Source organism: Ostrea edulis, chromosome 9 (genome assembly GCF_947568905.1).
Source record: "Ostrea edulis chromosome 9, xbOstEdul1.1, whole genome shotgun sequence".
In the NCBI taxonomy this organism is placed as follows: Eukaryota; Metazoa; Mollusca; class Bivalvia; order Ostreida; family Ostreidae; genus Ostrea; species Ostrea edulis.
The window spans coordinates 31,865,133-31,885,271 of record NC_079172.1 but is presented as its reverse complement, the minus strand read 5'-3'; the positions used below and the strand labels follow the sequence as shown (position 1 = coordinate 31,885,271).

General features: G+C 37.3%; 1 protein-coding gene across 5 annotated transcripts in view; it reads left to right on the top strand.

The window, feature by feature from the left end:
- Positions 1-14,935, top strand: part of LOC125659915 (helicase POLQ-like) — a 77,995-nt gene extending 63,060 nt beyond the window's left edge. For all 5 annotated transcript variants that reach the window (XM_048891720.2, XM_048891719.2, XM_048891716.2 and 2 more), the window contains exons 15-19: positions 7,313-7,411; positions 10,417-10,590; positions 11,059-11,172; positions 13,136-13,270; positions 14,054-14,935. In XM_048891720.2, the coding sequence (XP_048747677.2) occupies positions 7,313-7,411; positions 10,417-10,590; positions 11,059-11,172; positions 13,136-13,270; positions 14,054-14,218 (687 nt within the window). In that variant the 3' untranslated portion in view covers positions 14,219-14,935. The remainder of the gene's footprint in view (positions 1-7,312; positions 7,412-10,416; positions 10,591-11,058; positions 11,173-13,135; positions 13,271-14,053) is intronic.
- The last annotated feature ends 5,204 nt before the right edge of the window (positions 14,936-20,139 follow it).

The window sequence follows — 20,139 nt, the reverse complement described above, 5'->3', positions numbered from 1 at the left end:
TGTCATTTTACTGCAAAATTTCAAGTCTGCAATTTATTTCTAAGGAGAGATGAAATGACCTTGTGCTGCATGAACTGACCACTTTAAGTATCACACCAGTCACTATATATTACTATAGAGGGGGAAAAATCAGTTTATAGAATTGATGCCGAATAACGCAGTTGGGAACATTCTATGTTACCTATCTCGTCTGCAGACACCGGAAAAACTATACCGTACATGGCATTTTCAAAAAGAATTTACACACAAACAAGAGTACCCTCAAATCCACACATTTTTATGCCTTGGAGATCGAAGATCGGGGGCATATTGTTTTTGTCCTGTCATTCTGTCATTTTGTCCGAAACTTTAACCTTGCTAATAACTTTTGAACAGTAAGTGATACAGCTTTGATATTTCACATGAGTATTCCTTGTAACAAGACCTTTCCGTGGGTACCAACATTTTTGACCCCTTGACCTTGGAGTTTGACCTACTTTTTGAAAACTTTAACCTTGCTAATAACTTTTGAACAATAAGTGATAGAGCTTTGATACTTCACATGAGTATTCCTTGTGATAAGACCTTTCCTTGGGTACCAACATTTTTGACCATGTGACCTTGGAGTTTGACCTACTTTTTGAAAACTTTAACCTTGCTAATAACTTTTGAACAGTAACTGATAGAGCTTTGATATTTCACATGAGTATTCCTTGTGATAAGACCTTTCCTTGGGTACCAACATTTTTGACCATGTGACCTTGGAGTTTGACCTACTTTTTGAAAACTTTAACCTTGCTAATAACTTTTGAACAGTAACTGATAGAGCTTTGAAATTTCACATGAGTATTCCTTGTTACAAGACCTTTCTGTTGGTATTAAACCTTTTGACCTTGACATTTGACCTACTTTTAATTATTTTTTTTTACATTGGTCATAACTTCTAAATGGTAAGTATTAGAGCTTTCATATTGTACATGAGCATTTCTTTTGACAAGATCTTTTTACTGGTACCAAGATATTTGCCTTTGTTACCTTGGCCATCTTCGGAATTGGCCATTATCGGGGGCATTTGTGTTTCACAAACACATCGCAGTGATTTTTTGGGGGACAAAATGCCACCGATATTCGGCTGTTTCCCCTCACTAAAATTAGCTATTTTTTCCCAATTCTATATATATTTTTTCCCCAAATTCAAATCTAGGGAAATTAGGCCATTTAAAAAAAGGTTACCGTATATTGCTGACAAAGAGTAAATACGTTTTTTCCTTCAGTTTTATTCTCCAAACCACTACACATGCTAAAGGTTTGGTAAAGTATATGTAAAACAATAGAGGCATCCATATAAGCAGATATTCAGCGAAGTATATAGTTTCCAGATACACATAACATTAAACCATATTCAGATATTGTTGACAATTTAGTTTGACCGCCATTATATATAGGGTCAGGCTAATAACAGGAACTGTCCAATAATATAGGGTTTACTAAAATCCGAAAAATACAAAGAGAAGAGACATTCTGGAAACTTGATTATTAATATAATATTTACAAGATTATGGTTACAAATGCTGGTGAATTAATAATTTATTATTTTCTTTATGAAATTAGACAATAAATATTTCTTAGAAAAAGTGAATAATATCTATACAAGATGTGACTTCCAATACATATTTGATGTTAAATAATGATTTCTTTTATGATTTTAAATCAGATCTGAAATAAACCTCAAACCAAAAAAATGTTATTTGATTATTTTATGCATCTTTACCATTTTAATTTACTATGAAGGATTTTTCCCAATTTGAGGAAAATGTCGCTATTTTTTCCCAATTCAAAAGGAGGGGTGGTAGTTTGAAAAACAAAAAAAATCACTGCATCTTGTTCACATATGTATGTAAACAGCCAAAGTGCAATTCAGGATGTAGTCTCAGCTACCAACATCAAATACATGTAGTTTCTTTGTTACCTTAAACACTGGGAACTCTGAAGATGACTACTCAGGACACTAAATCTATAACTATCCCGGCATTGTGTCAAGACCTCAATGTTTTAAGATACTCAAAAGTTGAGGTGAAATAACACTAAACATAGGTGTGGCTGTGTATCATGAGAAACAAAATGTTGTTATGCATCACAACATGTTTTATGGATATTGTTGTAATGCTTGTGGGTTTATTTTTTTTACATTGGGTATATTTCTTCTTATATGTATTTGTCATATAGAATAAGGACTGTAAATATTCACATAATTGCTATTGAGATTGACAGTGTGTTAACTCATACTGTGTGTTAACTCATACTGACTGTGTGTTAACTCATACTGATAGTGTGTTAACTCATACTGACAGTGTGTTAACTCATACTGACAGTGTGTTAACTCATACTGACTATGTGAATTCATACTGACAGTGTGTTAACTCATACTGACAGTGTGTTAACTCATACTGACAACTGACAGTGTGTTAACTCATACTGACAGTGTGTTAACTCATACTGACAGTGTGTTAACTCATACTGACAATGTGTTAACTCATACTGACAGTGTGTTAACTCATACTGACTGTGTGTTAACTCATACTGACATTGTGTTAACTCATACTGACCTGACATTGTGTTAACTCATACTGACAGTGTGTTAACTCATACTGACAGTGTGTTCACTCATACTGACAGTGTGTTCACCCATACTGACTGTGTTAACTCATACTAACAATGTGTTCACCCATACTGACAGTGTGTTAACTTATACTGACTGTGTGTTAACTCATACTGACTGTGTGTTAACTCATACTGACCATGTGTTAACTCATACTGACCGTGTGTTCACTCATACTGACAGTGTGTTCACTCATACTGACAGTGTGTTCACCCATACTGACAGTGTGTTAACTCATACTGACTGTGTGTTAACTCATACTGACAGTGTGTTCACCCATACTGACAGTGTGTTCACCCATACTGACTGTGTTAACTCATACTGACTGTGTGTTAACTCATACTGACAGTGTGTTCACCCATACTGACAGTGTGTTCACCCATACTGACTGTGTTAACTCATACTGACTGTGTGTTAACTCATACTGACTGTGTGTTAACTCATACTGACAGTGTGTTCACTCATACTGACAGTGTGTTCACCCATACTGACTGTGTTAACTCATACTGACAGTGTGTTCACCCATACCGACAGTGTGTTAACTTATACTGACAGTGTGTTAACTCATACTGACTGTGTGTTAACTCATACTGACCAAGTGTTAACTCATACTGACCGTGTGTTCACTCATACTGACTGTGTGTTAACTCATACTGACAGTGTGTTAACTCATACTGACAGTGTGTTAACTCATACTGACAGTGTGTTAACTCATACTGACAGTGTGTTCACCCATACTGACAGTGTTAACTCATACTGACAGTGTGTTCACTCATACTGACAGTGTGTTCACCCATACTGACTGTGTTAACTCATACTGACAATGTGTTCACCCATACTGACTGTGTTAACTCATACTGACTGTGTGTTAACTCATACTGACAGTGTGTTCACCCATACTGACAGTGTGTTAACTTATACTGACAGTGTGTTAACTTATACTGACAGTGTGTTCACCCATACTGACAGTGTGTTCACTCATACTGACAGTGTGTTCACTCATACTGACAGTGTGTTCACCCATACTGACTGTTTTAACTCATACTGACAATGTGTTCACCCATACTGACTGTGTTAACTCATACTGACTGTGTGTTAACTCATACTGACTGTGTTAACTCATACTGACAGTGTGTTAACTCATACTGACAGTGTGTTCACTCATACTGACAGTGTGTTCACCCATACTGACTGTGTTAACTCATACTGACAATGTGTTCACCCATACCGACAGTGTGTTAACTTATACTGACTGTGTGTTAACTCATACTGACAGTGTGTTCACCCATACTGACTGTGTTAACTCATACTGACAGTGTGTTAACTCATACTGACAGTGTGTTAACTCATACTGACTGTGTGTTAACTCATACTGACTGTGTGTTAACTCATACTGACCATGTGTTAACTCATACTGACAGTGTGTTAACTTATACTGACTGTGTGTTAACTCATACTGACAGTGTGTTAACTCATACTGACTGTGTATTAACTCATACTGACTGTGTGTTAACTCATACTGACTGTGTGTTAACTCATACTGACCGTGTGTTAACTCATACTGACAGTGTGTTAACTCATACTGACTGTGTTAACTCATACTGACTGTGTGTTAACTCATACTGACAGTGTGTTCACCCATACTGACTGTGTTAACTCATACTGACAATGTGTTCACCCATACCGACAGTGTGTTAACTTATACTGACTGTGTGTTAACTCATACTGACTGTGTGTTAACTCATACTGACCATGTGTTAACTCATACTGACCGTGTGTTCACTCATACTGACAGTGTGTTCACTCATACTGACAGTGTGTTCACCCATACTGACAGTGTGTTAACTCATACTGACAGTGTGTTCACTCATACTGACTGTGTGTTAACTCATACTGACAGTGTGTTAACTCATACTGACAGTGTGTTCACCCATACTGACTGTGTGTTCACCCATACTGACTGTGTGTTCACCCATACTGACAGTGTGTTAACTCATACTGACTGTGTGTTAACCCATACTGACAGTGTTCACTCATACTGACAGTGTGTTCACCCATACTGACTGTGTTAACTCATACTGACAATGTGTTCACCCATACTGACTGTGTTAACTCATACTGACTGTGTGTTAACTCATACTGACAGTGTGTTAACTCATACTGACAGTGTGTTAACTCATACTGACAGTGTGTTCACCCATACTGACAGTGTGTTAACTCATACTGACAGTGTGTTAACTCATACTGACAGTGTGTTCACCCATACTGACAGTGTGTTAACTCATACTGACAGTGTGTTCACCCATACTGACTGTGTTAACTCATACTGACTGTGTTAACTCATACTGACAGTGTGTTAACTCATACTGACAATGTGTTCACCCATACCGACAGTGTGTTAACTTATACTGACTGTGTGTTAACTCATACTGACATTGTGTTCACCCATACTGACTGTGTTAACTCATACTGACAGTGTGTTAACTCATACTGACAGTGTGTTAACTCATACTGACTGTGTTAACTCATACTGACAGTGTGTTAACTCATACTGACTGTGTGTTAACTCATACTGACAGTGTGTTAACTCATACTGACTGTGTGTTAACTCATACTGACTGTGTGTTAACTAATACCGACAGTGTGTTAACTTATACTGACTGTGTGTTCACTTTTACTTGTGAACTGCAGTAATCCAGATTATTGCACCTTATTAACATCTGAATTTAGAATCAAGACCTGTTTAATGTTGTAAATGTGCATTTCCAGCGATATGGATGTCCCATTTTATATATCACTAAACATGGATGTTCCATTTTATGTATCACTAAACATGCTAAATATGGATGTTCCATCTTATGTATCACTAAACATGGATGTTCCATCTTATGTATTACTAAACATGGATGTTCCAGTTGACATATCATGAAACATGAATATTCTGTTTCACACATAACACCAAACATAAATGTTCCATTTCACATATCATTTAACATAAATGTTCCTTTTACATATTTTCGATTTCACTTATCATTAAACACAGATGTACCATTTAACGTATCACAAAACACAGAGGTTCCATTTCATGTATCACAAAACACAGATGTTCAGTTTTATGTATCACAAAACACAGATGTACCATTTAACGTATCACAAAACAGATGTTCCATTTTATGGATCACAAAACATGTTCCGTTTTATGTATCACAGAACACAGATGTTCTGTTTTATGTATCACAAAACACAGATGTTCAGTTTTATGTATCACAAAACACAGAGGTTCCATTTTATGTATTGATGCAGCACATGGACCACTTCTGCATTGCAGGTGCACCAGTTCATCAATGTTTTGCTGAATCCCTACCCTTTAAATACAGTACACAGCAAATAGTGGCCTGATAGTTGGTGATATCAGAGCAGACTAGATAACAGTGTGTCTTTTCTGTTTAAGATCACCATAGATTGTTTGGTTTCTCCTTCCTTTCCTTTGAATCAAGTTCATCAAAGGACCTCATGAGAAACCCACATTGCCTGTAGTAAAGACTGAACTACAGTGAAACTTGATTATAAAGAACTTGGTTATATAAAGAAATGAAAAATGCATTCACAGTCAATATCATAATGCATAAACATTTGAATATAAGAAATATGTGTGTAGAAATGTGTGTGTGTGTGTGTGTGTGTGTGGAGTATGTGTGTGTGTGTAAATGTATGTGTGTGTGGAAGGGGGTGTTATGGAGTAGGTGGGGGTTGCAACTTCTGTTAGTTACACTCTCTAGATCATTCACTGCACTGTGTCTTCTAATATTCAAAAGATAAAGAAAGTGTGAATGAGATGAAGGACGTGTGTCCTTAATCTTATAACAAACCTAAACATGGGTTCCATCAATGTATGCGAGAGATTTCGATAAATAGAAATAAGCTCCAAACCATTCTGAGCTAATACCCAGAAAAGTGAATTATCTTTTTAATTAAAAAGAATGGAATGGAAATATTTAAGTTTCAATGGACAGTGAAAACATTGGCTGGATGTTTACAGGAATGATTGACTCAGTTGGTGTAGTTAATTTGATGTGTTAAATTCATTTATTTAGTGGTTGAGGGAGAAAAAAAGAAAAACATTATTGTTAGAGTAACCCAGGCTTTCACTTTACCCATCATGCATCTTTACAAGTCAAGGGTTATTGAGTCGTTACCTCGCACTAACCCTTGACATCAGTCGCTATATAAAAGTTGGGGTCTTTAGACCATTATGCAATCCACTATAAATAAAACATCCAATGAAATCACTGCATCTTGTTATGGTGTACATGGTTACAAGTGACGCGATCTCATACTGCTGTATTGATAAATATGCGCAATTGTAATATTTACACCACTAATTACGTTTATTGATAGTAGATCAAGTTTGGAAACCTTTGTGCATTAGACAATATTTCTTGAACGATTAAAACTGTATAGTATCAATACACATGTTCTTATTTGAATCTCTCGGTTTGCGTTGTTATAAATAGAACCGCATTCTCATTGGCTCCCACTCTTTTGTGGAAACAGAATGAGCCTAACTTTTTGATAGTCACTGATGTCAAGGGTTAGTGCGAGGTAACGAATCAATAACCCTTGACTTATGAAGATGCCCATCATGCTTATTATAAGAAATTCATTGTGTTGTAGATAAGTCTGTTGTCTCCAGTGGAGTTGAAGGTAGCTGAGCTCATTGGTGTACCAGAAGCCTTCATCGCAAAGAAAGCCTCCGGACAACACACCAGACAGGTATGTTAATTAGGTATCAGACAGGTATGTTAATTAGGTATCAGACAGGTATGTTAATAAGGAATATCACACAGGTAAATAGACCTATCACACAGGTATGTTAATTAGGTATCAGACAGGTATGTTAATTAGGTATCAGACAGGTATGTTAATTAGGAATATCAGACAGGTTTGTAGATCTATCACACAGGTATGTAGATCTATCAGACAGGTATGTAGATCTATCAGACAGGTATGTAGATCTATCACACAGGTATGTAGATCTATCACACAGGTATGTAGATCTATCAGACAGGTATGTAGATCTATCAGACAGGTATGTAGATCTATTACACAGGTATGTAGATCTATCAGACAGGTATGTAGATCTATTACACAAGTATGTAGATCTATCAGACAGGTATGTAGATCTATTACACAGGTATGTAGATCTATCAGACAGGTATGTAGATCTATTACACAGGTATGTAGATCTATCAGACAGGTATGTAGATCTATCACACAGGTTTGTAGATCTATCACACAGGTATGTAGATCTATCAGACAGGTATGTAGATCTATCAGACAAGTATGTAGATCTATCACACAGGTTTGTTAATTAGGAATATTACACATATATGTAGATCTATCAGACAGGTATGTTAATTAGGAATATCACATAGCTATATAAGGTCTATCAAGTTGATTAGAAATATCACACAGGTATGAAAAGTCTATCAGACAGGTTTTTTAATTAGGAATATCTCACAGGTATGTAGATCTATCAGACAGATATGTTGATTAGGAATATCTCACAGGTATGTTAATTAGGAATATGACACAGGTATGTGAGGTCTATAAGACAGGTATGTTAATGAGGAATATTACAGGTATGTAGATCTATCAGACAGGTATGTTAATTAGGAATATCACACAGGTGTGTAGATCTTTCTGACAGGTATGTAAAGTCTATCACACAGGTATATAAAGCTTATCTCACAGGTAGGCAGGTAGGTCAATACCAGTTAAAGACCATAATTAGTTTTCATGTCCAAAAGCCATTGGGTTTTCTAGCATGCATACAGCTATTGACTGACCAGTTGAGATCCTTTGCCTGATGGTCATCAGACTTCATAAGCTGGTTAGTCACAGTTAGATGATGACATCTATTAAATTACAGGTCATAACCTGATAGTCACCAACATTCATAGACAAACTGATCACAACAAGAATCTCTTACTTATTAGTTGACCCCTATTGGTTTTCAGGTCAAAATGTCGCCATGTTTTCTAAACAGATTCAATTTGGGGGAAGGGGTATACAGTGAAACATAGTTATAGTAAATCTCAGGGGCCAGCGGAAAACAGTTCATTATAACCAAACTTCATTATACAGTGAAACACAGTTATAGTAAATCTCCGGGGCCAGCGGAAAACAGTTCATTATAACCAAACTTCATTATACAGTAAAACATGGTTATAGTAAATCTCGGGGGCCAGCGGAAAACAGTTCATTATAACCAAACTTCATTATACAGTGAAACACGGTTATAGTAAATCTCCGGGGCCAGCGGAAAACAGTTCATTATAACCAAACTTCATTATACAGTAAAACATGGTTATAGCAAAACTCCAGGCCCAGTGGAAAACAGTTCATTATAACTAAACTTCATTATACAGTAAAACTCGGTTATAGCAAACCTCCAGGGCTAGTGGAAAGCGGTTCATTATAACTAAGGCTGGGGTGATTAAGGATTAACTTGATTCGGTTTGGTTTCGATTCAGAACAGCACAATTTGGTTTTTTCGATTTGGTTCATGTTAGGTCCAATTTATCTAATGAAAGCACAAAAGTTAACAATTTTAATGAGTAGCATACTTCATTTTATTCAAGTTTTGTGTAACTACATGTATATCTCGTAATTTGTAAACATAGTATCGATTTATAACTGCATATTATAACGTTGATAGAAAAAAGAAATTATTGACAGTCTATTAAAATTTGTTATCTTAATGTGCGTCATAATTTTTGGATTATTAAACCAATCTATTGTTAATCTTAAATGTATATGATATTGTTCTCATTTACATGTCAAAATTCAACAATTCTATCAATTGAGAGTCTTTGAAAATCTCTCCTTTATTGATTTACTTCTAAATATTTAATCTGTGTCATCATCTACGATGTTGATTTCACTGCAGCACTAATAGAAATGCAACATGACATGTAAAGATAAACTGCAATGATCTTACGGACCATATTCTGTTGGTATCTGAGTGGTGAAAATGCTAAATCTCAACACAGTAGTGATTTAAATCTCTGATGCATAAAAACCAACATGTTCTGCACATCACTCGGACGCCAAATTTGTTGTTTTTGGTAAGTAAAACCTAAACCGAAATCCAGAATTTGTAATCAGTGCATCGAATCGAATGTTTCAGTGCACCGCACAGCCCTAATTTTAACCAAACTTCATTATACAGTAAAACATGGTTATAGCAAACCTCCAGGGCCAGTCAAAGATAGTTCATTATAACCAAACTTCATTATACAGTAAAACATAGTTATAGTGAACCTCCAAGCCCAGCGGAAAACAGTTCATAATTACCAAACTTCATTTTTCAGTAAAACATAGTTATAGTGAACCTCCAAGCCCAGCGGAAAACAGTTCATAATTACCAAACTTCATTATACAGTAAAACATAGTTATAGTGAACCTCCAAGCCCAGCGGAAAACAGTTCATAATTACCAAACTTCATTATACAGTAAAACACGGTTATAGCAAACCTCCAGGGCCAACAGAAAACAGTTCATTATAACCAAACTTCATTATACAGTAAAACATAGTTATAGCAAACCTCCAGAGCTTGTGAAAAACAGTTCTTTATAGCCAAACTTCATTATATCAATTAATATTTTCATTATTTTCCAATCATAGGAGAATAAATATCACTTCACAATAAGCATATTCTTTATAAGCATGTCTTACTGTATATGTTTTACACATGTCTTGTTTTATTCTTAAGATAGTGGATGAGTTTGTTGTGAAGCGGTTCTACCTGACGCTGATGCTGTATGACCTCTGGAAGCAAAGGTCATTGTGGGAGGTAGCTGAGAAATTTGAACACCCTCGAGGGTTTGTTCAGAATCTTCTCTCTGCAGCGGCCAGCTTTGCAGCATGTGTCCATCACTTCTGCCAGGTATAGTGTCCCAACATGGGTAATTTGTACATCACATCTTGGGTAGTTTATACAATACCATATCTTGGGTAATTTCTTGACTTATTTGTATTATGTCAAATCTTGGGTAATTTGTATGATGTCACAGACAAGAGAGAAAATGTGCTAGGCTCTGACTTGCACGTTTTTACATAATCTGAAGACTGTCTTTTCCAGCAAATGTAGTGTTTGTAGATAAAGGTTTCAAGAAAGTTTATGGGGGGAAACTGGTCAAATAATTATAGGACATGCAAATCAACTAATGATATGAAAAATAGGGAAAGTTTTTATTATGTTTTTAAAAAATGCCAATCTTGCAGATCATACAGCTTTAAAATAAAGACAAGGGTACTTCAACATATTTTTTTTATTAACAATCTTGAAGCCTAATTGATGAATTGAAGTCATACTCTATTAAAACAGAATTTAAAAAATTTGAAATCTTTGCAGGAGTTAGAAGAGTTTTGGGCCTATCAGGAACTGCTGGGAACCTTTGTCAAGCGACTTGCGTATTGTGTCTCTGCAGAACTTCTCCCACTCATGGAAATTCCAGGAGTTAAACTGGTATTTTACATCATTATACACTGATAACAAAAGTTAACTGGTATTCTACATCATTATACACTGGTAACAAAAGCTAAACTGGTAACAAAGTTGTGAGAGTTTTCTGGAATTGACTTGTCTGCTTAAAAGTTTCAAGATGTCAGTTGAATTTTTTTTACAGTCTTGCCTTGATAGGTTCGACTTGAAACATCAAAATCGGTAGTGACTAATCCTTCGTTGATTGCTAAGCATTTAGAAGTTAGAATCGCTGGTTTTTCAGTTAGACCTTAAAAACTGAGGTCCCGTGCCAAAAAAGGCATTGACACGATAAAGAACACTGCTTTAGCCCTGAGCGCCAAGCATAGGTCAAGATTTGTGATACTTCACCTACAGCTTGTGTCATCTCAATATGAGTGAAAAATTCTCAAAGGGATGTAAAAACTTACGATATGGAATAAATCGTTAGCGATATTCAATTTTAGAGATCCCATCACTCTTGCTAATAATGCCAAAATTCAATCCTCACTAAAAATTCTGCTTATACAGTATTTCATATGTAGGTTGGTTAGGAGTAAAAGAGGATCCCTATTGATTTTCAGGTCAAAGGTCCAGGGTCAATCCACTCTGGACATAGGAAGTTACTGTCTGCTCAATATCTTGAGAACTCATTGCTTGACATACATTAAACTTGGTACACTGCTACATCCTAAGTAGATGACCCCTATAGATTTTGAGGTCACATGGTCAAAGGTCAAACTGGACTTAGGAAGATACTGTCCACTCAATATCTTCAAAATTAAATCCTTAACAGACATCAAACTTGGTTCGCTGGTACATTCTAAGGAGTAGGTGACCCCTATTGATTATGAGGTCACATGGTCAAACTGGACATAGGAAGATACTGTCTGCTCAATATCTTAAGAATTCTTTCCTTAACAGACATCAAACTTGGTACACTGGTACATCCTAATGAGTAGATGACCCCTATTGATTTTGAGGTCACATGGTTAAAGGTCAAGGGTCAAATCAGACATAGGAAGATACTGTCCACTCAATATCTTGAGAACCCATTGCTTGACAGAAATCAAACTTAATAAACTGGTACAGCCTAATGAGTAGATGACCCCCTATTGATTTTGGGTTCACATGATCAAGGATCAAACTGGACATAGTAATATATTGTTCCCTGTATTTTAAGAATTATTTACTGGATTGACACCAAACTTGGTACACTGGTAGATCCTAAGGAGTAGATGAGCCCAATTGATTGTTAGGTCACATGGTCAAAGGCCAATGGTCAATTCACTCTGGATTTAAGAAGATATTGTCTGCTTAATATCTTGAATTGTTTTAGCACTACTATCAATTAAATGATGCATGTGTATAACCCTTTTCACCACGAGGGGCATATATGTTTTACAAACATTTCTTCTTGAAAGAGTTATGGACCTTGAACACACAAAACAGACTCTTTTTGTAATGCTTTAGAACATGGCTTTAGAATACACTTGTTATGCTGACAGTGGTGGTCAGTTTGTCAGACGAGTGATCTATAGTTCCATGTGCAGTGGTGGTCAGTTTATCAGACGAGTGGCCTACAGTTATGTGTGTACGGGAGTGGTGGTCAGTTTGTCAGACGAGTGGCCTACAGTTACGCGTGTAAGAGAGTGGTGGTCAGTTTGTCAGACGAATGGCCTACAGTTACACGTGTAAGAGAGTGGTGGTCAGTTTGTTAGATGAGTGGCCTACAGTTACGCGTGTAAGAGAGTGGTGGTCAGTTTGTCAGACGAGTGGCCTACAGTTACGCGTGTATGAGAGTGGTGGTTAGTTTGTCAGATGAGTGGCCTACATTTACGAGTGTACGAGTTTTGATGTGTCTTTTGACAATCTATGAACTTTGATCTAGCACAACTATTTATATGTAGCATTGTCTGGCATGTGAAGTATTTTGTGTGAGAGATTTGATTTGATTTTCATTGACCAGGGCCGGGCTAAGCAGTTGTACAGTACAGGGTTTCGCTCCATCGCTTCTGTGGCATCTGCTGACCCTGATACGATTGTAAAATCAATCAAGCAGATCTCTTGTAAAGTGGCCAAGCAGATTGTAGCTTCTGCAAAGGTAAGATTCTTCTGTCTGTCGGCAGAATTGTTTAGTTGATGATGACAGCATTGACTTTCTCTAAGTACATGTACATAGACCATTACCACTGAATGCATACTTGTAACAGTTTAAAATACTTTAAACAGAGCCAGACTAGGGGTTCAAAGCTCATCATTGGGTTTATATATAGGAATTATATTTGCACAAGAACAAGGGTTCAGATGATCAAAATAAAATATTTTGATGTAATACAGTATCAGATTTTTCATACTATGATCCCCGAGGCTAGAGTGGAGAGGCAATTGCGATTCAAAGTTTAACATTGGCTACAGATAGAAAAAAATCTGAACAGTAAAAATGCAATGGAATGAAGCATTTAGTCAGGTTCGATTGCCAGTGGCCAGTTAGCTCAGTTGGTATAGCACCTGACTAGAGATTCAGGGGGCCTGGGTTCCAATCCCGGTCTGGTCCGTTGCATGTTCTCCCTTCCTGTTACAGGTATATCAGTATTTTACGATATATTAGAATTGGATGTGATACATAATAAACTTGTCTTGCCAAAAGTAGGTCACTGCAGCATCATTTTGGAATTTTATGGCTGTGCATGGTAAAATTGTTTGTAGATCACATCTTGCTCACTGTAAGGCTTAGCTCCATCAAACCAGGTCTGCTGGTGTATCTTGGTGAATGGATACATAGATTTATGCATCATGTACATTTAATTCCAGATGGGTGCATCATGTACCCCAGTGATGAACTTTGTTGGTAAGGTTTCTCGTAAACTATATCTTGTTTTCACAGGTTTTGGTCAATGAGAAAGCGGAAGCCCTGCTACAGGAGGTGGAGGATCTGGTTACCATACCAACTGACCCGGTGACCTCACAACAGGGGTCACCAACACGATTGTCTCATTGTGATGATATGGACCTGTTTTCTGGTACTGATATGACTTCTGAATCCCAATGAAAATCAGTCATTCCAAGTGAAGGAAGTCCACTCAGTGAAAATCAGTCATTCCAAGTGAAGGAAGTCCACTCTGAAAATCAATCATTACAAGCGAAGGAAACCCACTCAGTGAAACTTAGTCATTACAAGCGAAGGAAACCCACTCAGTGAAAATCAGTCATCCCAAGTGATGGAAGTCCACTCAGTGAAAATCAGTCATTACAAGTGAAGGAATTGGTGAATTACTTTCCCAGGGTTTGTTCATGACTTTCCCAGGGTTTGTTCATGAATTTCCCAGAGTTAATGACTTTCCAGGGGTTTGTTCATGACTTTCCTAGGGTTTGTGTATGACTTTCCCAGGGTTTGTGTATGACTTTCTCAGGATTTGTTCATGACATTCCCAGGGTTTGTGTATGACTTTCCCAGGGTTTGTGTATGACTTTCCCAAGGTTTGTTAATGACTTTCTCAGGATTTGTTCATGACTTTTCCAGGGTTTGTTCACGACTCACTTTCCCAGGGTTTGTTCATGACTTTCCCAGGGTTTGTTAATGACTTTCTGCCCAGTGGGTTCACTTTATAAAACTCTGCCCAGTGTGGTCACTTTACAATGATACAGAGGACAATGCTGTCTGGAAAATGTGATAGACCAGTACTCCAATGTTTCTGTGATATAACATTTAGATGTTCACATCTGTATGTTTTTTATGACTATTCAATAAATGACTTGTCTGTATGTCTGTTGGGTTCGTCACTCACTGAGACACAAGATTCTTTTTAATTTCTTGAACACATTACCTCTCTTGTTTGAATTTGTACTGGTATATTACATGTAACAATCACAACTAGGATGTTTCAACTCTCGGTCCCAGCACATCTAAGATGTTTCAACTCTCAGTCCCAGCACATCTAAGATGTTTCAACTCTCGGTCCCAGCACATCTAAGATGTTTCAACTCTCAGTCCCAGCACATCTAAGATGTTTCAACTCTCGGTCCCAGCACATCTAAGATGTTTCAACTCTCGGTCCCAGCACATCTAAGATGTTTCAACTCTCAGTCCCAGCACATCTAAGATGTTTCAACTCTCGGTCCCAGCACATCTAAGATGTTTCAACTCTCGGTCCCAGCACATCTAAGATGTTTCAACTCTCGGTCCCAGCACATCTAAGATGTTTCAACTCTCAGTCCCAGCACATCTAAGATGTTTCAACTCTCGGTCCCAGCACATCTAAGATGTTTCAACTCTCGGTCCCAGCACATCTAGGATGTTTCAACTCTTGGTTTCTGCACATCTAAGATGTTTCAACTCTCGGTCCCAGCATATCTAAGATGTTTCAACTCTCGGTCCCAGCACATCTAGGATGTTTCAACTCTTGGTCTCTGCACATCTAGGATGTTTCAACTCTCGGTCCCAGCACATCTAAGATGTTTCAACTCAGTCCCAGCACATCTATGATGTTTCAACTCTCGGTCCCAGCACATCTAAGATGTTTCAACTCTCGGTCCCAGCACATCTAAGATGTTTCACTTTGGTAGTGAGTGTTCTTTAGCGCATAGGAATGAAAGTCACAGGTTTGTAACAAGTATAACACAGGACTGGAGTAAGAGCTGGCGATGTTTGAATATTGTAATGATACTATCCACTGAACATTACATATTAATTCAATTTGACGTAATATACACATGTAAGTAATTATTTATGTGAAGCTGTTTTTTGAGTATCGTAAATTTCCGAAAACAATCGAGTACCTTATAATCGTTGCTGATTAAGAACAATCGGATGGCAACGAATGACAGGGGATCAAGTTTATGATTAGATTTTTAAAAATCCGACGGTTTGAGAGAATTGACGGGACATACAATGGTAAAGTGTTGCTCCCAGAAAGTTAAGAATTTTTTAAGATGTGTGTATGTATGCTCCAGGCGACCCCTAAATACAATAAAACTGATATAGCGCATTTCTGCGGAGACTCTTTAAAAATTCGCTATACATTTATGGCGAATTCATAATTCAAATATAACGAATTTGTTATAAACCTTATTTGTTCTATATACATGTATATCAGTTATATAAGAAAGCAGCAATTATATACTTGCTTTGCATTGTCTCGTAGAGGAATTAAGCCTAGATATTTCAAGAAGAAATATTTATATAAAAGATATGTACACACTGATTTATATATGATAATGATAATTTATCTTGATGGATTATCTAATCACACAAGCACATGTCAAAAGAAAAATGTCAACAAAATTATGTGTAATACATACTCCAAAACTTCATAGTTATGTTGGATTTCAAACATTTCGGTTGAGCATCACTGAAGAGACATTATTTGTCGAAATGCGCATCTGGTGCATCAAAATTGGTACCGTATACGTTTTGCATACAAACAGACTATGTCTTTTTAGAATATCTGTCAATCATTGACTCGTATTTTTTCCCTCTTGTTTTTTCTTTTTTCTTTCGTTTTTCTTAATAAATTTCTCAATAAACGTATGTGTAAGTATTGTTTTGTGTTAACATCCTCTTTTCAAAAAATACAACAGAAATTTCGTAATAAGTGTGGATCCTTTATGGCAAAGGAAAGCAATTGTTAAAAACCACAACGAGGTTGAAACGAACAAATCGTTATAAAAGGTGATTTTTTCGTTCATTTTTAATTCAAGAGGAATAGAAATTTACTTCGTTATATCCATAAATTCGCTATATCCGTATTCGTTATAGACGCAGATTTTTATATAGAATATATAAAGAATTCGTCGGGGAAATCGATTTCACTTCGCTATAACCGTAATTTCGCTATATTCGTGTTCGCTATATTCGAGTTTTACTGTAATTGGTGCTAACACAAAAGACACAGCGATTATTGGTCACAAATGACCCCTTTGCTGTACCGTGATTTGAATCGTCGGAGAACGCTTGTAAGATGTACAGAAAACGTGAAAGTGGTCTAGTCGTACATTCAAGATCTGGATTTAACAGTTGTTAATGCCAGAGGGGGCCAACACAACACTTGCATGGACTTTCAGGGTTCATTTTGGTTATTATATCTCTGCAATTCATTGCGAGAGGGGATATAATGGGGGTTCCGGGCATATTTCCAATAAAAAAAAATCACCAATTTTCCCCAATTTCCAATGGTTGCGGTAGCTCAATGGTAAAGCGTTTGCTTCGTAACCGGTGAGTTCGAGCCCCGCTCGTGCCATGGCTGCGTCAAACCTAAGACTTTAGAATAGATATTGATTGCTCCTTTGCATATAGAAGTCAGAATTACTATCACGGGTCTTTCGGATGTGACCTTAAAAACGGAGGTCCCGTGTCGCGGCAGGCGTTGATACGTTAAAAGAACCCTCGCTTCTACGGTCCTGAGCGCTAAGCATGGGTCTATTTGTGGTACTTCACCTACAGCCGGTGACGTCTCAATATGAGTGAAAAATTCTTGACGAGACGTAAAAAGAGTCAATCTTTTTTCCCTATCAAATGCCCTTAAAATCCATACATTGAGTAAAATATGATCGATGTAAATCATTTTGTTTTCCTGGGCACAATTATGAAATACTAGAAATGTAGAATCGGGGCCATGATTGACATAAAGTGATTAGATTCCTCGGAAAACGCTTTGTGGTGCTGGTGAACCGCCTAATATCCCGATGAAGCCGTTCGATATCGGAAAACAAAAAAAACAAAAAATCGCCACATATATTCAAAAAGATTGATTCGTAAAGGAACACAATTTTATAAAGTTATATATAATCAATCAGGATTGATACACAATATTGTGTATTTTGGAAGAAAAAAATCTGTTTAAATCAATCTTAATCGATATCCATCTCAAAGTAATAAAATTGAGGGATCGAGACAAAACATTTGCACATGTCCTCAATAAAACCACTCTAATATACACACGACTAACAACAGTTCCAGAACGTTAAAAAGTTCATATTGCGTTTCAGTAACATTCAGTACATACAAGTCTGTTCTAAGACATCAGTTATCTCATAGGCCAATACACATAATACTCTTGGTAACTTTCATCACAATTTTATCAAACTGGCAAAGTTGGAATTATTGGTAAACAAATATAGTTTTTCGATTGTATCTTGCTTAACGTCTCGCTCGAGTATTTTTCACTCATATGGAGACGTCACTAAAACCGGTGAAGGGCTTCAAATTTAGGCCTATGCTCAGCGCTTACGGCCATTGAGCAGTGAGGGTTCTTTAGCGTGCGACACGGGTCATCCGTTTATAAGGTCATCTTCGAGAACCCTTGACATTCACTCCTGATGCCGAGCGTTTGGCGATGGAACTGTCACTACCTATTTTAACGACTTAGGTCTGTCGCGGCCGGGATTCGAACCCCGGCCTTCCGCATGCTCTAACCTCTCGGCGGCGGTTAGTGTTTTCTAGTTTTTCGAATTGTAAATGACATCACGTACCATGCATGACTCTGCTTACCACCGGCGCCCCCCCCCCCCCCCCCACCACAACAACAAACTAAGCCTAGTGTGTAAAGTTATAGGGCTCACGGCGGGTGTGACAGGTGGACAGGGGATGCCTACTCCTCCTAGGCACCTGAGCCCACCTTTTACGGTGTGTCGAGGGGTCCGTGTTTGCCCAACTCTTTAATTTGTATTGCTTATAGGAGTTATGAGATTGATCACTTCGTTATTTTCACCTTTCATCCAAATATTTGAATTGATTTACATTTTCTGTCATAATCACGACCGCTGAATCCGAGACCCCTGCATTACTAGTCAGGTGCTCTAATCACTGAGTTACTGCGACCTGTCTATCAGACACGCCTGTATTCTTAGCTACCACGACCGGTGTATCCGAGACCCGTACATTATCAGTCGAGTGTTCTAGCCATTGAGCTAGTCAATTCTGAGGTCGACCCCTGCATTACTAGCCGGTGCCTTAAACACTGAGCTACCACGACTGATTTATCCGAGACTTCTGTATTACTAGTCAGGTGCTCTAACCATTGACCAGGCTGATATCTATATGAACCTAGATAGCTCAGAGGTGAGAACAACTGACTGGTAATATAGGGGTTTCAAATTCGATTCCTGTTTGAACGAAACCGTGGATATCGGCCTGGATAGCTCAGTGGTTAGAACGCCTGACTAGTAATACAAGAGTTTCGGAGTCGATTCCCTGTCGAGTCATTAATGTTTTCTTTCCTGTTTACATTTACACACACACACACACACACACATATATATATAAACATTTAAATATACTACACTGTAAAGACTGGACTTTGATGTCATCATAACTAAATTCAGAAATACAGGCAATTCCTAACAATATAGTTTGAAATGATTACACTTTGTGTTGATTTTGTAGGACTGTGGAGAATGCGCAACTTCCGAGATATAAGCTCTTCTGTGATGGAGGTACGTTCAGTATTCTGTTGAACGCTAGGATGGGTACAACATGTATACATATAGTATAGATTGACAATGTAAATAAGGATAAAATTTATGAAAGCGTAAATTTTGCTTATATCAGCCGTTGGTATACATTAAACTGCCCATGTCAAGAATAGTATTTATAGGTCATTCAATTAAATATGAATTTTTTTTTTTTATTTCCTCTTCTGCACGAGTGATGCTTTAATAAAAGAAAGATTGTGATTATCAATTTTTCTTTGAGCTATTTTATTATCAAATACTCATAAACTTACAAAATTGTGTGACCCAAGTAGTTTGGGTGGTTGCATGATGCTTGATAATCAACCTTTAGGCAATAGTGATAAGCATTTGTATCCAACGCTTGTGGACGAAAGTATGTTTTGTGTCTCACTGTGCGTAAGAGTTCCACAAAGGGAAAGAACTATTGGGCAACTCGGAAATTGCGTATTAAATACGTGTTGTGAGTGACGTCATTGGTGTTCAACAGAAGACTGTGACCATGGATCTGAGATGAAGTCCGGA